This window comes from Equus przewalskii, chromosome 3 (assembly GCF_037783145.1).
Source record: "Equus przewalskii isolate Varuska chromosome 3, EquPr2, whole genome shotgun sequence".
In the NCBI taxonomy this organism is placed as follows: Eukaryota; Metazoa; Chordata; class Mammalia; order Perissodactyla; family Equidae; genus Equus; species Equus przewalskii.
Window position 1 is genome coordinate 119,189,864 of NC_091833.1, and position 19,227 is coordinate 119,209,090.

General features: G+C 58.1%; 1 protein-coding gene across 3 annotated transcripts in view; it reads left to right on the plus strand.

Annotated features, from left to right (window-relative positions):
- The window catches only part of GAK (cyclin G associated kinase), a 60,227-nt gene extending 44,486 nt beyond the window's left edge, over nucleotides 1-15,741 (plus strand). For all 3 annotated transcript variants that reach the window (XM_070615269.1, XM_070615271.1, XM_070615270.1), the window contains 10 exons: nucleotides 2,225-2,418; nucleotides 3,486-3,632; nucleotides 3,942-4,412; nucleotides 4,867-5,040; nucleotides 5,725-5,835; nucleotides 7,061-7,177; nucleotides 11,852-12,076; nucleotides 12,796-12,944; nucleotides 13,960-14,136; nucleotides 14,217-15,741. In XM_070615269.1, coding sequence (XP_070471370.1) covers nucleotides 2,225-2,418; nucleotides 3,486-3,632; nucleotides 3,942-4,412; nucleotides 4,867-5,040; nucleotides 5,725-5,835; nucleotides 7,061-7,177; nucleotides 11,852-12,076; nucleotides 12,796-12,944; nucleotides 13,960-14,136; nucleotides 14,217-14,318 — 1,867 coding nt within the window. In that variant the 3' untranslated portion in view covers nucleotides 14,319-15,741. The remainder of the gene's footprint in view (nucleotides 1-2,224; nucleotides 2,419-3,485; nucleotides 3,633-3,941; nucleotides 4,413-4,866; nucleotides 5,041-5,724; nucleotides 5,836-7,060; nucleotides 7,178-11,851; nucleotides 12,077-12,795; nucleotides 12,945-13,959; nucleotides 14,137-14,216) is intronic.
- The last annotated feature ends 3,486 nt before the right edge of the window (nucleotides 15,742-19,227 follow it).

Genomic DNA, 19,227 nt, shown 5'->3' on the forward strand with positions numbered 1-19,227 from the left:
GATTTGTGCGTGGCCTTGTATGTTATGCCTTCAAAACTGGATTAATTAATTCAGGAAGAAGAAAGCTGTTGAGTTGTCTGATTGATGCAGGGAAGTGTGTCTCTTCCACGGGCAGGATTTGTTTTGCACAGAGGCATTGGAACAGGACACTTCGAGGGGCCAGCCCCGTGGCTGAGCGGTTAAGTTCATGCGCTCCACTTCAGCAGCTCATGGTTTCTGCAATTCGGATCTTGAGCGCAGATGTGGCACTGCTTATCAGGCCGTTTTGAGGTGGCATCCCGTGTGCCACAACTAGAAGAACTCACAACTAAAATATACAACTATGTACTAGGGGGATTTGGGGAGAAAAAGCAATTAAAAAAAAAACAAAGAAACAGGCCAGTTCGAGAGAATTTGGAATGGCATTAGCAGGACATGCTCTCAGATGAACCAGAGATGGTCCATGCTGGTGAGGCCTCCTGTGACTGAGGGGGTCCAGTGTGTTAAGTGGATGGGGTAGAGGGTCTGTCCTGGCGAGGCCTGTTGTGACTGAGGGGGTCCAGTGGGATAAGTGGACTGGGTTCCAATCCTTGACACTCGTCAGCAGTTTTGTTTCCCAGCCATCCCTGAGCCCTGTGCCCTCTGATATCCAGGGAGCTTGGGGGCTGCACCCCTGCTCACAGTCCCTCATTGTGCCCTCACTGGCCTGCTGGGTGAGTGGGCAGGCCCAGGCCTGGGGCAGTCTCCAGGGGCCAGCAGGGTGGGGGTGCGGGGATGGGTGGCCGTCAGCGTGGTGCCTGGAGCTGCCCCCGAGGCCCTACTGCCACTGGAGCTGAGCCTGCAGACCTCCTGTGCTCCTTTGTGTGGACCCCGCCTCGCTCCCTCCTCCCTTGCTTCCTGGCTTCCCCTCCTTGTGGACAGGGGTCTCAACCTCCCTGCCCTTGCTGGCTGCTGGACTCTGCTTTGCCGACACCACTGTCTGGGCTTTTCCCCCTTGGTTCTTGCTGTAGCTGCTGCTCCCTGGCTGAGTGGTCGCCTGTGTTGTCTACTTGCTGTGGGTGCACGGCCTGGAAAGGAAAGAAGCCTGTGGCGGCCTGGGGGCCAGGAGTGCGCGGACGAGTGGACAGAGGGGACACTGCAGCCTGAGGAGGGTGTGGCCCAGCAGGTGCTCTCCCTGCGCTCACCTCGGGCCCGGTGAGAGGAGCAGCAGCTCTGACAGCAGTTCCCCTTCACAGACGCATCCCTCAAGCAGAGGTGGTTGTGTCTCTGCAAGTGGGGGACCAGAACTGCAGGCGTCACGTGCCAGGGTCTCCATGCCTGCTAGTTTTACTTTGTTGCATCCAGAGAAGCACTGAAGGTCTGCCGTGGCTTTAGCACCCACACGGACCACGTTGGTACCCGCCCAGGCCCCTCCTCTGCCCCGTGGTGGTTTTTTTGGGGGTCACAGGACCGCCGGGCCCTTCGCTCAATGCCTCTAGCCATCAGGAACCCACCCCTTCATTGCATTTCTTTCTTCGTGGTTCCGCCGTGTGTCAACATGTAGAACCAGTGACACACATACATGTTAGGTGGCATGAAACAAGGCCGGCACTGGGGAACCTGCACCGCTGAAGAGCTGGGGTTCGTCATTGTAGTTTGTGGCCATGTAATGAGAGACGGTCTTAGTGAAAAATACTGGAGTTCCCAAGAGAGATTCAGGGCCACGAAATTAGGGTGGTCAGTGGAATGGCCACCAACATCAGCACTGCCAGGTTGCCCTGGACACACCTGTCTGGCAACTGTGCCTGGGCCCCTGGACCACTGCCTGAGGTAGTGCCTGGAGGCCAGCATCTTCCGAGTTCCCTGCCCTTCCCCCCTTTCCCACCCCAGCAGGGGCGGATCTGGTGCCACCCCCCTGTGCCCACAGTGACACACGGCTGTGTCTCCCCAGGAATCCTGCTCCCCATCCGTGCAGTTGCATCGCAGAGGGTTTAGTGTTCTGGCCTCTGTTAGTAGTCGGGAGTTTTCCAGGTGGAGGGCATCTGTGGAAACAGCGTCTCGGATCCCAGAGTACCTGATCTGAGCCACAGGGCCTGAGGGGTGAGGGCAGACCTGGTGCTCCCTGGCACAGGAGGTGGGATGCTCCGAGGGCGTGTGTGCCTGGGGAGCACCCAGCCCTGCTCTGGGCCCGTCTTCTGGGAATGTTGGGGTGCCCCGTAAATATCTCACGGTCCCTCCTGATCACCCCTCTGGTCTCCAACTGCAGGTATGACCTGGACGCTTGCGACATTCAGGAGAAATACCCGGATTTATTCCAAGTGAACCTGGAAGTAGAGGTGGAGCCCAGAGACAGGCCTAGCCGGGAGGCCCCACCCTGGGAGAGCGCGAGCCTGAGGGGGCTGAATCCCAAAATCCTGTTTTCTAGCCGGGAGGAGCAGCAAGACATTCTGTCTAAATTTGGTGAGATGCTTGTTTTCCAGGCGCACTTGCAGGCGCCCTGGTTCTGGTGCCTGTGATGGCTGAGAGGCCCTTGAGGGCCTGGGCTGGCCCTCCCTGTGCCCGGCGCTATGGGCAGGCTGTATGTGGGGCTCAGGCGAGCTCAGAGGCCTGTCCTGAGCCATGATAGTGGCTTTAACACCCAGCATGGGCTGCAGCACCTGCACGCTGGAAGTTCCTTATGGTTCCCAGACCCCGGCTCCGGCAGCCCTGGCCCTGGGAGTCATCGTAGGGCGGGGCTGGGACCCCTCAGGGGTCCTGTTGGAGTCATGTGCTGATTCAGAGGGCTCATTTTCTGGAGACACATCCACTTTAGATGCAACCGGGGAGAAGCTGAGGCTCCGTGCTGGACCAGCTGGGCCGCCGGCTCAGCAGACTCCCTTCTTCTTGGCTCCCCTGACTCAGCTTAGTTGTCCATTTTCTTCTTTCGGAGCAGTTACAGGAAAGTAGTGTAGAAAGCATGCTGGTGAGGGGACTCGTGATTTCATTTGCTGGCCACGCCGCAATTTTGTTCCTCTTCTTGGTTTGCATTTTTTACATTTTCGTATGTGAGGACAGCTGAGTATCCCTGAAAACTGCCTCTGCATTCACATGTGTGTGCATGTGTACGTGTGTGTACTGTGTGTGTGTGCACATGTGTGCATAAACAATGTGCTGCAGTTTGTATGTGTGTGCGTCTGTGCGTGCATGCAGTGTGTGTGTGTGTGCGTGTATTGGTGTGTACATGTGCACATGCATGTGTGTGTGGACATGTATAGTATGTACATGTGCTTGCAGTGTGTACGTGTGTGTGTGTGTGTGTGTACAGTGTGTACATGTGCACACGTTACCCAGGGCAGCGTCTGGGCCCATGTTGAGACTCTCACTGGTTGCTGGTGCAGATCTCCAGGCAGTTCGGAGTTGAGTGTCTGGCAGGCAGCCTGGCCGACTGCAGCGCTGCTGCCTCCCAGCCCTGGGCCATACCAGTGGCTGCCGCGAGTGACGGTGGCGTCCTGGCGCTGGATGGCCTGACGACTGCCTCTCCCTGGCAGGCAAACCGGAGCTCCCCAGGCAGCCTGGCTCCACCGCGCAGTACGACGCTGAGGCGGGGTCTCCAGACACTGAGCCCACGGAGTCCGACTCGCCGCAGAGCAGCAGCGCAGACACCCCCCACTTCCTGCACACACTGGACTGGCACGGTAGGTCTTCCAGGGACCTTGCATCTCAGCAGCAGCCTCACATGCAGTCTGCTGTGTGGACTGGAGCCGGTCCCCACCCGCTGGGCACTGGCGTGGCACTGGGCCACGAGCAGCAAAGATGTCTGGGGACACGTGCCTGGTGTCCACAGCGTCATCTGTGCATCTTCTCTTGCTCCCCCACCCCGCCCAAATGCGTCCACTTTGCTCAGCTTGTTCTCAGGCCCTCTTCCTCGGGGCCTCCACGCGGCCTCCCCAAGTTGTGCTGTCCACAGGGATTTGAGCCACGCCAGTGTGTTGTTTTCTTTTCAGAAGAGAGAGACTCAGAGACGGGCCCAGGCAGTAACATTGCCAAGGAGAGTCAGTCTGCCCCCACTGAGGATGGAGGAGAGAGTGAGCCGTCTGATGAGGAGGCAGTGCCGTCCTCAACTGAGAGCAGGGAGCTGCCCGACGAGGACTCATCAGGCCCACCAGCAAGGACGCAAGAGTCAGAGTTGATATTTGATGTGGATGCACCAGCCGCGCCACAGGAGCCCGCGCTGCAGGAGGATGGTGTCGACCTCCTTGGGCTGCACTCCGAGGCGGGTCTGGCGCCCCCTCTGCAGACCTGTAATGTTCCCCCCAGCAATGCTGACCTGCTCAGCTGCCTCCTGGGGGCCCCTGTGGCTGCTCCAGGGAGCTCCCCGGGTGACCTGCTTGGCAGTGAGGTCCCCCCGCTCTTTGCAAGCCCTGCTCCTCCCCTGAGTGCACGGAGCACACCTCGAGAGGAGCCTGCTGTGTCCGGTATGTGCTTCTGTCCTATGAACTTTTAGTAGAAATGTGAGCCAATGTGAATACCTGGAAGGAACGCCTGAGGACAGATGGGGTGGGGGTCAGCACTTTGCCCCTCATGGCCCCTTGGAGGAGCAGCCTAGGGCCCACTAGTGGGGTGGCCGCACTGTGGTCCGACTCCAAAGGCCGACACCCATCCTGCATTCATGCCCCAGGAACCGCCAGCCCTTCCCTCTCCTGGGCTGCCATCTCGGCGGGAAGTCTGAGGCCAGGGCATCGGGGGCTGAGGACGCACCTGTCTTCTCAGTGTTGTCTTGGAGTGGACACTGCAGTATCAGCCTGGGCTTGAGGGGCCGCCACACTGTCCGGGGTCTGCTGAACCCAGTGGCGTTGAACGCCCTGGGCAGAGGTGCCATCGTGGTGTCTGCGGCGCCTCACCTCGCTGCTTCCTGGTGTCTCTCCGCAGCTGACCCCTTTGACCCTCTCCTGCTGCCCGCTGATCCAGATGCCCAGCCCAGCTCCAAGCCTGATCTCTTTGGCGAATTTCTAAATTCGGACTCTCTGGCCGCCCCGCCCGCATCCTTCCCCTCCACCCACAGCGCCCCACCCCCAGCCTGCAGCCCTGACTTCCTGCACCTGGGTGAGTGCGGCCTCTGCGTTGCCTGGGGCTGGGAGGTGGGCCACGTGCTTGCTCTCCATGGGCTCTGCCCTGACCCCGTGTGGCTGCAGGTCTTCCCTCCCCTGGGAAGGGGAGGCGGCCAGTGGCCCCTGGGTTTTAGGGGAGGACGGAAGGCACGTTCTGGGGCCTGGCACATGGCTAGGTGAGTGCACGGGGGGCAGGGGTATCTTTGAAGATCCTCTCAGAGAAGGAGTGTGCAGACACTGGTTCCCATCATTGGCCTGCCAGCTTCTCCACCTGTTGACCCCATGTGTCCACTTGTTCAGTTCAGTGACCATGTGATGCGTCCTTGGCCATGAGGAGGAGGAAGGCTGGTTGGTGTCGGACGAGCCCAGTGCTCAGCGTGGCGCCCTGCAGGCCCAAGGGGGTGGCCCCAGAGGCGCATGAGCACAGCCCTGCCTGGGGGCTTGCTCAGCTGGGAAACCTTGGGACCAGCTGCAGCAGGAGCTTGGTCCTGCCTCCAGCAGTGGCGGCCGTCCACTGTGCCTCCTGTTCACACGTGGAGGAGGGGGCTGGAGGGAGCCCTCTGAGGCTCCTGCAGATGGTGCTGTGGCCGGCCTGTCACAGGGTCACCAGGAGGCCGAGTAAAGGCCATGTGCCCGCTGCCCACCAGGGGACATGCCAAGTAATGTGCTCTCTTCCCAGGGGATCTGCCAGCAGAGCCCGGCAAGATGGCAGCTTCAACCAGCCACCCAGATCTGCTGGGAGGATGGGATGCCTGGGCCGAAGCTCCAGCCCCCACACCAGCCACAGAAGGTAAGACCCCGGCCCCATGGAGGCTGGTCCAGGAACAGCACCTGCTGTGGTCTAGAGTCTTTCTCCAACTCACTCATGACGTGACAGTAATCCCTCTCCCAGACGGGGTGGAGGATGGGAGTGCTTTGCGGGATGTGGTGCCTGCCCACTGATCATGCTGTGAGGGGGCCCAGTCAGGCCTGCCTCACTCCCCCACGGACACACCAGCATGGCCCACCTGAGGGCAGCAGTGTGCGTGCAGCACTCCACGCGGGTCCGTGTCCCCGTCTCCTGGGGATGCCCGTGTTTTGTGACACAACTTTGTGTTTCCACCCGTGATGTTTCTTAGCATTTTCCTGTGTCCTGTGGCTACTCTGCTTCCAGAGACCCTTGGAAGGACTACACACTGGCCCTGAGGTTGTTGCAGGTCTATGCCCTGTCCTTGGGGACATGGGGTGCAGCCGCCTGTCACTTTTGTGCACGTCTGTCCTTCTTCCTGTGTGTCCATGACTCTGTCCTGTTGGAGATTTCAGTTGTGAGTTGTGTCAAAAGCAGTCACGCTCACGAGCCTGTGTCCCCTCCAGGTGCCTGTACTGATTGACTTTCCCAGGAGCAGTTCCCACCTGGGGTCTCTCAACAGAGTTGGGTGATAACTTCAAAGATGTTATTTTGCCAATTTGATTAGCCATCAGCTTTTTAAATTTGCGTTTCTCCATTATGAATAAGGTTGACTATTACATGTTTTTAGTTTATTGTATTTCTTTTGAGAACTGTTTCATCTTCTTTAATCATTCTTTTGCATAGGGAATGTACCTTTTTTCTATTAATTTATAAAATCTCTTTCTATGTGGGAAGCCATTATTTGTAACGAGTGTAATATTCCATCAAGTGTCTGTGCAATAATTTACTCAAATATCTCACTATTTTATACTGAGAATATTCTCAAGCTTACGTTGTAATAGACTATGATAAAGCACGCTCACGTTTCAGGTTCCAGGAAGTGGTATTACAAAATCAGAAAACATGATGTGTTTCGGCTCTTGCATGGGTTGTTGGCCTGTCTTCTGTGAGGACAGTAGGGGAGCTGGAGGCAGCCCTGGCTGCTGGGCGGCCGTGTCCTGAGCAGACTGCCCACCTCTGCCGCCTGTCTTCCTCAGAGCTCTGCGGGGCCTTTAGCAGCAGCAGCAGGGGCAGCAGAGGCTACATTTTGTCTCAGCTTGTTCTAATACACTCTGCCCTTCTCCAGGCCCCCTCCTCGCTCCTGGAGGCCAGCCGGCCCCTCCCGGTCCCTCAGCCAGCCGGACCAAGTCTCAGAGCCTGGACCCATTTGCAGACCTTGGTGACCTCAGTCCCGGCCTCCCAGGTAACAGGCGGGGTGGGTGGGGCGTGTGGAGAGCACCAGGCTTGCTCATAAGAGGGTTCGTTCTGTCTGTCTGCGGGCCCTGCTCCCTCTGCGGGACTCAGCTGCGCAAGGTGGGCCTTCGCCTCCGTTACATAAGGCTCAGAGCACAGTGACCCTGGGAATGGCCTGTCTGGTCCCATTGCAGGGTTTGTGAACAAGCTAACACTCAGAGTTGCTAAAACTGGCACTAGGACTTGGCCCTCTGCAGATGTCACCATGCCCATGGCGCCGTCTTGGGAGCAGATCTTGGTGTGGGAGTGGAGGCGGTACATAGGCTTCTGGCGAACATGCCCCACTCAGCTTCCACGCCTGCCTCTCCTGGCCTCCAGTCTCCTGGAGCTGATCCGACGCCCTGAGGACCGGTGGCCCTGGGGCCCCTGCAGCTCAGCCCTCCAGAAATGTGTGGGGTGTTAACTATTTAGCGACCATGAGCATCTGAGAGCCTCTCGTCCCATGGCAGTTGGGGCGTGTAGAGTTCCAGTGGGAAACATCTCCTCAGAACACTTGTTGCTCAGGCGATCAGGCATCCGGCCCGCAGGCAGCCGCATCCCTCCCCCACCAGAGCTGGGCGGACGCTCCCTGTAGCCCCGTGCTGGCGCCTGGGAGCCTTCAGATTGGAAGCTGACGCTCCGAGGACTGGGAAGCTCCCACTGTCTCCTCTCTCTTCTCCTGACTTTCCTCTGCATTCTTGTTGCATTAGGTCTCCTGTGTTGCCTCGAGGGCTCGTTCTGCCACCAACTTGTCAAGTCTCCAGAGGTTTTCACTCTGAATAATCCTGTTTTAGTAGTTGGTGTTTCAGGCTCAGTGTCACTGAGGGCCTTCTGGAAGTTTGGGTTTGTCTTTGGCTTTCGGACCCCAGGTGGTCCTTAGGCTGTCTGACTGTGGGGTGGGGCCGCCCAGAGCCTCCTGGCCCTGCCTGGGCTGTTTGCTCCAATCCTGTGGAGGATAGGACTTGTCGAGATCCAGGTCACCCGTTCTCAGGATGGAGCCCAGCCCTTAGCTCTACACTACAACCCGAGACCCTCTGTCGCACCCACTCAGACACCAGAATCCTGAGTGAAGCCAATAGAACTGAAAGGAGAAACAGACAAATGGGAATTCTAGTTGGAGACCACAGCACCCCTCTCTGAACAGATGATGCAGCACCAGACAGAGGGTGGGCAGAGCGATGGAAGAGGTGTTGTGACCGTCAGGGCCTTGTCGATGCCCGGGGGAGTCTGCACCCGACTCGTGCGCCTGTGAAACCTCCACTGACATGGGCCTCATCCTGGGCCGTAGAACACCTCGGCAGACTTAAAAAATCGAAGCCATTCAGGCTGTGGTCGTTCTCTGACCGTAACGGAATCAACCAAAAATCAGCAACATCTGGTGCCGGAGAGATCTTCAAACGCCTGAAAACCAAACAGCACACTTCTAAATAACACGTGCGTTATTTATTTAGGAAGCTTCAGGGAAGTAAGCAGTACGTTGAGCTGAGTGAAAATTTGACACGCCGAAACTCGAGATGCGTGGCGTCAGCAGTGCTGAGGGGAACGTGCAGCATTCGGTGCGTGCCAGGGAAAGGAGGAGCCTCTTTTTGAGCCCCCTCGAGACCCTTGAAAAGAAAAGCAAAATAGACTCAAAGCAAACAGAAGGAAATAGTAAACAGCCTAAATCAGCGAACTAAAGGCAAAAACAGTTAAGAATGTTGATTAGACGTAAACCTGGTCCTTTGAAAAGATCAGTAAAATTGACAAAGCTCTACTAAGACAAGCCTTGAAAAGGAGGATAACACAAGTTGTGGCCCTCAGGAACGACGGGGGCATCCCTCCGACCCTGGGGGCTTTAGGAGGGCGACGAGGGAACACATGCCACGCTGGGCACACACATTGGAAGACTCACGTGGAGCGGCAGACCCTCCAAACCAGCGCAGCAGACTCGCCCCGTGTGCAGCAGGCAGCTTGAACAGCTCTGCAACTGTGAAGAAGTGAGTTCCTGGTTAAAACCTCCCGAGAAGGGAATATCCAGTCCCAGGTGGTTTCATTGGAGAATTTTACCAAATGTTTGAAGAATTCATAGCAATTCCACAGTCTCTTCCAGGAAGCAGGAAGAGGAAGGAACATTTCCCAGTTGATTTTATAAAGCTAGTATCATCCTGATGCCAAAACCAGACGGAGCACAAAAAACAAAGCTGCAGGGCAGTAGCCCCCATGAGTATAGGTGCAAAAATCGCAACAAAGTATAGCAAATAGAGTTCTCACTGTAGAGAAAGAATTACACACCCGACCAAGGAGGGTTTGTTCCAGGAGTGCAGGCTGGTTCAGCACTCCAAAACCAGCGATCAGAGCCTGCCACATTACTGGCCAGAGAGGCCGACCGACGGCACAGAAGAGGCATTTGACAGAGCTCAGTGCCCATGTGTGATAAACACTCTCAGTAAAATGGTAACAAGAGGAGGACTTCGTCAGCTTGATAACAAGCACCCTCAAAACCCCACGGCCAACTTCCCACATGTTCGTGAAGGACTGCCTGCTCCCCGAGGCCGAGGCCGAGTCAAGGCAGAAGTCCCAGGTGGCGCAGTTAGGGAAGGAAGGAAACAGAAGAGTTGCACACGCTGACAAGGAAGACATAAAACTGTTTCTGCTGCAGATGATGTGCTTGTCTACATGGAGATCTCAGGGAGTCTGTGAAGACCTTTCAGAGCCGAGCAGCGAGTTCAGTAAGGTTGCAGGTCGACACAAACGTCAGTTGTATTTTGTTCACTAGGCTATGCCCAAGGAGTCTAAGTTAAAGACGGTACCGTTTATGGTCACTAAAAAAATGACAAAGGAAACACTTAAGTATATTTCTAACAAAAACACGCACAGGACTTGCATGTCAAAGCTATGAAACCAAACCTGGCGAGAGAAATCAGAGAAGACCCAAATAAATGGAGAGACAGACCGTATTCACAGATCGGAAGACCCACCGTGGCTCAGGTGTCAGTTCTCCCCAGATTGATCTGTAGACTTAGGACAATTCCTACCAAAAGTCCCGGTAAGGAATTCTGTAGACCCCAACAAACTGCAGAATTCATTTGAAGAGTCAGAGGAACTAGAGTGGCTACAGTGTTTTTGTAGTGGAAGAGTAAGGTGGGCGGAATCACTCTACCTGGCTTTGGGCTGCTCTACCTGCCAAAATCGAGACTGCCTGGTGTTGCCAGAAGGACAGACATGTCGGCCAATGGAACAGAATAGAGGGCGCGGAAGTTGACCCACACAAGTGAGACCCACTGATCTGGGCAGAGCGGCAGAGGCCTTCTACAGACGGAGCTGGAGCAATTGGACTTCCATGGGCAAAAAGTAACCTCGACCTAAACTGGACATCTCACTCCTCAGGTAACACAGGATGAGCCATAAATTTAAATGTCAGATGTCAAATTAAGAAGCCTTCAGGAGAAAACATGGAAGGAAATCTTTGGGACCCAGGGCCAGGTGTAAGTGTCATCTGGGCCACAGTCCATGACAGGGAAAGTAGAAAAAGTGTACGTGATCACAACTAAGTCTTCTGCTCTGCTGAAGACCGCCAAAAGGATGAAAGACAACTACAGATTGGGGAAAATGTTTCCGGACCACGTATTTGACAAAGAGTCCTATCTGGAATATTATAAGTACAGAGAAAAACAAAACAAAAGCCATCCAGTTAGGAAAGACGAGTCATGAAGAGACAGTTGAGCCCAGGCTCTGCGGACGGTGGGCGAGCCCCTAGAAGGCCATCGGGAAGCAGGGGAGCCCTGCTGGGGTGCACCCCTGGTGGGATGGCCAAGGTGAAAATAGTGCCGAGACGAGAAGTAGATGAGGCTCCGGAGAAGCTGGGTTCTCACCCATGGCTGGTGGGAATGCAGGCGGTGCGGCCACTCTGGAGAACAGTCAGTCAGTCTCTGATGAGAGCGCACACGAAGCTGCTGTTTGTCCCCGAGAGACGGGCAGGCTTCTGCAGTCTGTGCACAAGTGTTCGTAGCAGCCTGTGTGTAATTGCCAACAGCAGGGCCAGCTCCAAGGTCTGGAGTTGGAGAACGGTGGCACGGCAGTAAAAGAAGCAGGTTTTGCGTGAAGAGAGCCCCTCGCAGAGGCTGCCTGCTGTCTGATTCCGTTTCTCACACGTTGTTGACACAACAGCCGTGGAGATGGAAGACACTGGCGTCTTGACCTGGTGCTTGTACAAATCTGTACTCATTGTAAAGTGGCACAGAAGTACACATGTGTACATGCACCACACACACACACGCACACTCCTGTATGGTCACTACGGCCAGGTGAACCTGCCCCTGGGCTCTGGGGCCTATGTGGGGCCGCCGGGCACCATTTCACAGCTTCCTGTGAGTGTATTTCAGAATAAAAGTTAAAGAACTGCATCTTGAGACCAGGTCGGGAGGCGGTGCCTGTGCTCGACCCCACAGTGCCACAGCCCCTGCGGACAGTCCACCCATGGGGGCCGCCTTGACGGCCACCCTGTCCTTGTGTCTGACATCGAGTGTTCATTTTGCAAGTGGGCCTCTTGCAGTGTTTGTGTCTCAGTCCCGGAAGGAGCGGTGCCCTGTCCTTGATGCCTGCCTTCACAGGATGAGACAGCTGTGGCATGTTGCTGATGCCCCCCTGCCCTGGACTGTCTCCCCAGGCTCAACCGCTGGATTTGCTCCTGGAGCCTTCGGTCCCAAAGCAGCCCCCCCGCCCAAGGGTGGTGGTTCCTGGCAGACGAGTCGGCCCCCAGCCCAGGGTGCCCCGTGGCCCCCCCAGGCTAGGCCTCCCCCCAAAACCTCTGCACAGCCGAGGCCTAACTACACCACGAACTTCAGCGTGATCGGCGGCCGAGAGGAGAGGGGCGTCCGCGCCCCCAGCTTTGGTGAGTGTTTCCTCTCTCTCTCTCTGTAGGTTTTCCAGCTTGCTGTGAGGTGGTTACAGTGAGATGCCATTTTGATTTCTCCCATTTACAACCAGGGCTGGGAGAGAATTAATGAGGCCCAGAGTGCTCTCACCCAAGAGGAGCACCTCTGGGTGTAAGGAAGTGGTTCCAGAGCGTGGCCATAGGTGTCCCCTTTGTCCCCACCAGCACGTCCAGGCAGCTGGCAGGGAGGCTGTCGTCACAGGGCCAGGAATGAAGCAGCCAGGCTCACACTGTCCGGGAACCTTCTTGGCCTCCTCGGCTACCCAGGCAGCTGGACAGTCGGCCCAGGCCTGGCCGCGGTCTGTCCTGGGTTAGAGGTGGCATGTCCCGTGCCAACCCCCGGAGGTGACAGAGACAGCCCTGCACTTGAATGTCGGGCCCAGTGAACTCGTTCGGACATTTTCAGTCCCAAAGGGTCCCTCAGTTGGAAATGCAGCCTCCGAAGGCACACGGGTGGGCTGTGACGCAGGTGGGGCCCATTGGTGGGCTGCCTGAGCAGAGATGGGTGTTGCTGCCCATATGTAATAACTGGAAACATCCGTGGCTTCTTTTCTTTTGAGGTGTCATGATGGTGTCCCATTTTCCAGGTGGTGGGTGTTGCCTCATGTGAGTTGGTGGGCCATGGAGGTCAGCACTGGCCCCGTGTGTCTCTCAGCAAAGTCTCTTTTCTTTTCTAGCTCAAAAGCCCAGAGTGTCGGAGAATGACTTTGAAGACCTGTTGTCCAATCAGGGCTTCTCCTCCAAGTCTGACAAGAAGGGGCCGAGGACCATCGCCGAGATGAGGAGGCAGGACCAGGCGAGGGACACAGATCCGCTCAAGCTGAAGGTGTGGGCAGCTCCTGCAGGGGCTCGGGGGCTTGGTGGCTGCCTAGAGGGTGCAGAACCAGGGCAAGCTGGGTGCTCCCGGGCTGCCTGTCTGCCCCCAGGGGTGTCTGGGAAGAGACGGTGGAGTAGATGTTGTGGCAGATGCAGCCCCCATGGGGTCCTGGGGTCTGTGTGTGGGGATCTCCTGGTACCATGGACGTCTTCACCCTGAGCAGGCCAGCAGCCCTCCTTGTGAGCCCTGAACTCTGTCATGTGAAAGGGTCTTCGTCCAATGTGCTCGCGGAGATAGCAGCTTCTGTTCAGGCTTATTTTTACCTTTGAGCGTTTGGGGACAGGGCATGTGAACTGCCCTGACGAGGGCTGTCCCCATGTGGCTCTGCCATTCTCTGAGGACAGGAGGCTTTCACATCCTTGTTTCACTTGGAGCACTCGCTCCTCTGGGGAACTCGCCAGGTGTAACCCGTCAGGGCCCATGCTCTTGGGCAGCCCGGCCCAGGAGCCAGCAGGCGCCACCCCTGCCCCCAGGAGTGCAGCTCAAGGTGCTGGGGACGACAGGGGACCTCAGCAGGCCCGGGACTGTGGCCTCTGCTGTCCTCACTGCAGGATGGTGAGGGTGTGGTTCTGCGGCCACAGCTGGTGGCCATGCCTCTGGGGTCATCCAACAGGCCGCTGGGAAGCCCAGCCTCTGGGCCCCGCCAGGCATTGGAGCCCCAGGCAGGTAGGGCAGGGCTGTGATGGCGATCATCTGTGCATGTTCCACTGGCAACAGAGGTCACTGGCTTCCATGCACCCTCCGGTCCCACGTGTCCAGCCAGACCCAAGGAGCGGCGTTGACTGTGCCTGGGTGGGATCAGCACAGAATTGGGATGATGGGTCCATGTCTGGGCCGAGTGTCTACGTGGGGAGCCTTGTTCCCCGTGATGGCATGTGGGGCCGTTGGATTGACCGCTAGCTGCACGGTGGGTGGAGGGGCCGAGGCCAGGATGCCCACTCTGCAGCACCTGCGTCTCCCACAGCTGCTGGACTGGACTGAGGGCAAGGAGAAGAACATCCGAGCCCTGCTGTCCACGTTGCACACCGTGCTGTGGGACGGCGAGAGCCGCTGGACGCCCGTGGGCATGGCCGACCTGGTGACTCCTGGGCAGGTGAAGAAGCAGTACCGCCGCGCCGTGCTGGTGGTCCATCCGGACAAGGTGGGCGCGGGTCCCGGGGCGGGGTCCCGGGGGGCAGGGACGGGGGCGCCTCACCACACCGCACCCTCCCCCGTCCCCAGGCCGCAGGGCAGCCGTACGAGCAGTACGCCAGGATGATCTTCATGGAGCTGAGCGACGCCTGGGCCGAGTTCGAGAGTCAGGGCTCCCGGCCCCTCTTCTGAGCCCACAGTGGACATGGCTGCATGTGTGGCTTGTGGAGGCAGAAGCTGCTGGGCTCGACCACAAGGGTCGTGGCCATGGCAGCGGCAGCATGGGCTGACATGGCTGCTGCACCCAGATGGACATGCCTGCCACCCTCGGTGGACCCGAGCCAGTGCCGTCCCAGCACAAGGAGAGCATTCCAAAGCCTGCTTTTTCCTTCATTTTTCTATCCGAAAGGAAAAGCGTTGATCACACTCTTCCCACCATCATCACAGTCACAGTCTGTGATCCTTTGTTCAGTGACTGTCACCTCGAGAGCGTCTGCTCGCCGTAGTGCGCGCTGCTCAGCTGTCCTTTCTTGAATCCCGTTCATGGACGTTCACATCTCCCATGTGTAACCAGCCTGGCGACCCCTGCACGTCATTAAACTATTTTCTGACGTCTCGTCTTGACGCGGCATCGTCGTCTCCGTGGTTCCCTGCCATCGTCTGGCTCATCCTGGCTCTGCCCACGAAGACGCAGTGCAGGGACCCCACCTCGGAGAGTTGGGCTCCTTGACCTCTGGGGCCTCCAGGGCGGCCTCTGCCAGCGGCCTGGGCTGGTTGTCCCACACAGCGGGAAGTCTGGGCGGTCTGAAGACGGAGTGGGTACACCACAGCTTTGAGTCTGGGGCTTGGTCCTCACCAGGCGCTGGGCCTGCGCTATGGTTATTGCACATGGCCAAGGCAGATGGACGTGGTGCAGATGCCCAGACGCCGGCCTGTGTGGACTGGACACCCCCCGTGTCCCACTGAGTCCCTCCTCGGAGCAGGGCGGACACAGGGCCCTTGTTTTCTATTGTTCAGGGAATTTAAAGCAAAAAGCAACTTTCTTTGATTAAAGGCTGTTGGAGAAACACTGGCTGCTCAGTGTCACATGGGTGGAGGTGTGGCTGCTGAGGCCGTGCATGTGCAGCCCCCGTGGTCTGCCAGCTCACAGGACGACCCATCAGGACAAATGACAGCAATTACACAGTTCCAGCTTCTGGTCAGAAGTGACTTTCTGAGCTCTCAGTGGGTCTGTCTATGGGCCCAGCCTGCTCCTGGCCGCCTGGCAGTGTGCTGGCCTGAGCCCTGGAGATGCAGCTTGCCCGGCAGCTTCGGGAGGCAGGTGGGGCGACGGGACCTCGACCCTCGTCCTGGAGGTGACAGCAGTGTGGCCGGGCCCTACCCAGGCCGCCGTCAGTCCTGGTCAACCCATGTGCTGCCTCTCGTTTACCCAGAATGTAAGCTGTTGAACCAAACGTGATCCAAGTGGAATTCAGTGGGATTGCAGAACATGTCCTGAGAGGTGAGGTCCCACCGCTCATCTCTCTGGGTAGTGTGCAAGTTGTTGACTTTGAACTCGGAGTGTGTAGACGCCTGCAACCCAGGCAGGTGTCCTCAAATAAAGGCCTGGCCTCAGGAGCGTCTGAACGTGCTTAGTCGAAAACACTGACCTGAAGCTGGAGCCTGCCCTACACTGCCCGGAGCCGTGTTGGTCCAAGGCCGAGACCCACGAGCACGGTGCTGGGCCCTCTGTGGGCGCTGGGGGCCGGGACCTGCAGCTCCGGAGGGCTCAGAGGGAGAGGGAGGGCCCGCAGCCTCTGCCCCCACAGGTGTCTTGTGCTGGCGGGGCCTCACCTGGTGCCATGACACCGTGCCCTCTGTCTCCTGGGGTCTGTCCCCTTCCCTCCTGGCCCTCAGCCCTGGGTCTGAAGAGGAGAGAAGGGGCATCTCTGCGGAGGTGGCCCATCCGCCCACAGTTGGCGTCGGGGCTGCTGCTGGGGAGGAAGGAGGCTCGGGCCAGCCAGTGTCCCGGCTCCCTGTTTTCAGAGAACGAGGACTCCGCGTTTGTTATGCGTCTGCTGCTATTTTTATCTCTCAGTTCTTTTTAAAAAATAATGATCGACCTAAATAGGTGCAGAGATTTCACTTCAGAGTCACTGGATCCCTGCTCAGGGTCCAGGCAGCTCGGGGGCAGCGACGTCAGCCTGCTCCAGGGAGGGACACAGGCCAGCAGCCCCTCCCCAGCCACATGCAGCCCCTTGTGGGCCTGCAGGAGTCCCTGCCCAGCCCTCAGCTCTGGTGTGGTGTGCTCTCTGCCATCCCCACTGGTTCTGATTTACTGTCTTGGCGGGGTGGTGTTTTCCCCTGGCCTGGCCCATGGTTGTTCTTACCCTACAGGCCACAGACCCGGTGGGGGGTTGCTCCAATACCCAGGCGTGTCCACTTTAGTGAACACCTCACGGCCCAGGGGGTCTGGAAATGGGCTCAGGTGGGGACCTGGCGCAGGAGGTGCCTCCCCAGGGTGCTCACCCATCTATCACCCCAGGACGCCATCGTCCAGCCTCGAGGCCTCCTCTTCGGTCACCCCCTGGCTTGCAGAGGGCCCCTAGTGTGTGCCTCAATGGCCTGGGACAGGTGTCTTCTGGGCCTTGGAGGGACACAACCCTGGTGGATGTCTGGCCCCCACAGTATATCCTCCCCCTGTGCCCACCGCCCTTGGCCTCCTTCCCTCCCCACCTGCCCCCGACGAGCAGGTGTCATGAGTGTGCCCCATCCGCTGGGTCCTTGCCCCATGTTAAGTCTCGGGTTTTGAGGAAGCGAGCTAGCCAGCTCTCGCTCACCCGTGACCTTGTGCCTCGATGAAGCATCTCCTGGCCCACCTCTGTCCCTTGGCTGCTGCCGCCTGATTCCTGCGGCTCCTTCAGGTGGCCTCCCAGATCCTCAGTGGGGTTGGGAGAGACTTGGGCGCGTGGCTCCAGCACAGGACACAGCCTTGGATTCTGTCCCCACCGCACCCCCTGCCTGACTCTCAGCAGATGCCCACTTGTTGGCAGAAACCTTCACTTGCTCAGTGACTCAGCTGGGCATCTTCCCAGGGGGCAGGGTCCACCATGGCTGTGCACCTCCACAGGCTTCCCCACCTACCCTGCTCTTCCTAAGGCCTCCAGGCTCTGCTCTGGGGACGCTCAGGGTTAGACCCCTCCAGCTTGCAGGACCCTGGAGTGGCGCATGCTCTGTGGTGGATCCCACAGTCAGACCTGCCCTTCCTGGCCCTGCTTCAGAGCCGACCCTCAGGGGTTGGCCCCAGACCCCTGGTTCAGGGGGCAGCGCTCTGCTGAGCCCACTCCCTCCAGGGCCAGGCCCTCTGGGACCCCTGGGACCCCGTCCCATCCATGCAGCCCCTGGGGTTACCCGTCGGCCTTGGGCCTGTGTCCCTGGATCTGCAGACAGTCCTGGGAAATGCACCGCCTGCCTGGGCAGGGGGTCGGGGAAAAGACTGTGGAAATGCACCCCCGCCCCAGGACCACAGGTGCCCTGGGTACTGCTGGGAGGGGCCCGAGCCCCACCCAGTGCCCGACAGTCCAACTCGGGCCTGCCTATCCTGGTGACCAGGACTGGCTAAACTGAGGTGCTGTGACAAACCCTCTCCCCCTAGAAGAGGTGGCAGCTTCTGGGGTTCACCTGGGCCGCCTGAGGGCACAGAGAGGATGTGCACACATGATGCATGTGCACAAGTTCACACACGATATGTGCACGCGAGTTGACACACAAAGACACGCGTAAGTTCACACTCATGAGGTCATGCATACAGTTCACACACCAGGATGTGTGCACACAAGTTTACACACAGGATGTGCGCACGCAAGTTCACACACAAGGGCTAACATAAGTTCACACAGATGTGTGCACAGAAGTTCACACACAAGGATGTGCACACAAGTTTGCACACACGGATGCGCATGCACAAGTTCACACACATGGATGCACATGCACAAGTTCGCATACAAGGATGTGCACAAGTTCACACACGGCCATACATGCACAAATACACACAGGGATGTGTATACATAAGTTCACACACAGGGACGCGTGCACACAAGTTCACACACTTGAGGAGGTGCTCACACATGTGTCTGGTGTTTGCTCTATATCACCAAGGCCCCTGGTGTCCAGCCAGGCCCTGCATCCAGACCCTCACCCTGTGGCCCCTACACCCAGGCCAGGAGCATCTCCTGGGAGGTGGGTAAGGCCTGGAAGCTGTTGCATCTGAAGAAAATCCTGCTGTCTTGCACCCGCCTGCCAGCTCACACCAGACGGGGGCCCTCGGGAAGGAGAACCCTTGGAGCGGGGGTGGCGAGAGGGGCTTCGATTCTGCCCAGCCAGGTCCTCGGAACCTGACCTGTGCCACAGCCTTTCCTGGCCAGGCATGGGGGCAGGGGACCCCGGAGATGGTCAGAGGCACTGCCTACTGCCCAGCTCAGCCCAGCTGCACAGAAACCCTGACAGCCTCCACCGGCATTTAGTCGGTGTAACTGATTCTCAAGGCAAACAGCCTTGTTTGGGTGTTTACTGCACTGACACTAGTAACGTGGAACAAGGGTTCCCCAGCACAAATGCGGGCTCCTCAGACATGGAGGGCATGGCTCTCTCCAGGAGAAACCGAGTCCATTTGTCCAGCCAAGGTCACCAATGACCCCAGGGGAGGGATGCATGGCACCTCCCCTCCCCTCAAGTCAGGAGGAGGTGTGCAGGGGAGAGGGGAGAAGAGAGGGAGGGGTGTCCCTTCAGTCTGCAGGACGTTTTCAAGGCTCACTGCCAGGTGGACACTCCTTTGCCCACGGCTCCCTTTGCTATCCCTCCTGGGGAATATGTGTGGGCCAGTGAGGGGCCTCTAGGGTGTCGAGAGCCCAGGGCTGGGGTCAGGGTGGGGGGCCAAGCAGGCAGACAGCGCCAAACCCTGGCCCCCCATCTAGTCCTCGTCCCCACCTTGGTCCACAGCTCACCTTCAGAGCCTGGAAGGGGCGGCCCGGGTGCTAGCCCTGAGAGCCAAGGCTGCAGAGCGCGTGTGGTCAGCACTGACCAGGGGCTGACAGTCAGTGCACAGTGGATGCTGTCCTTGTGG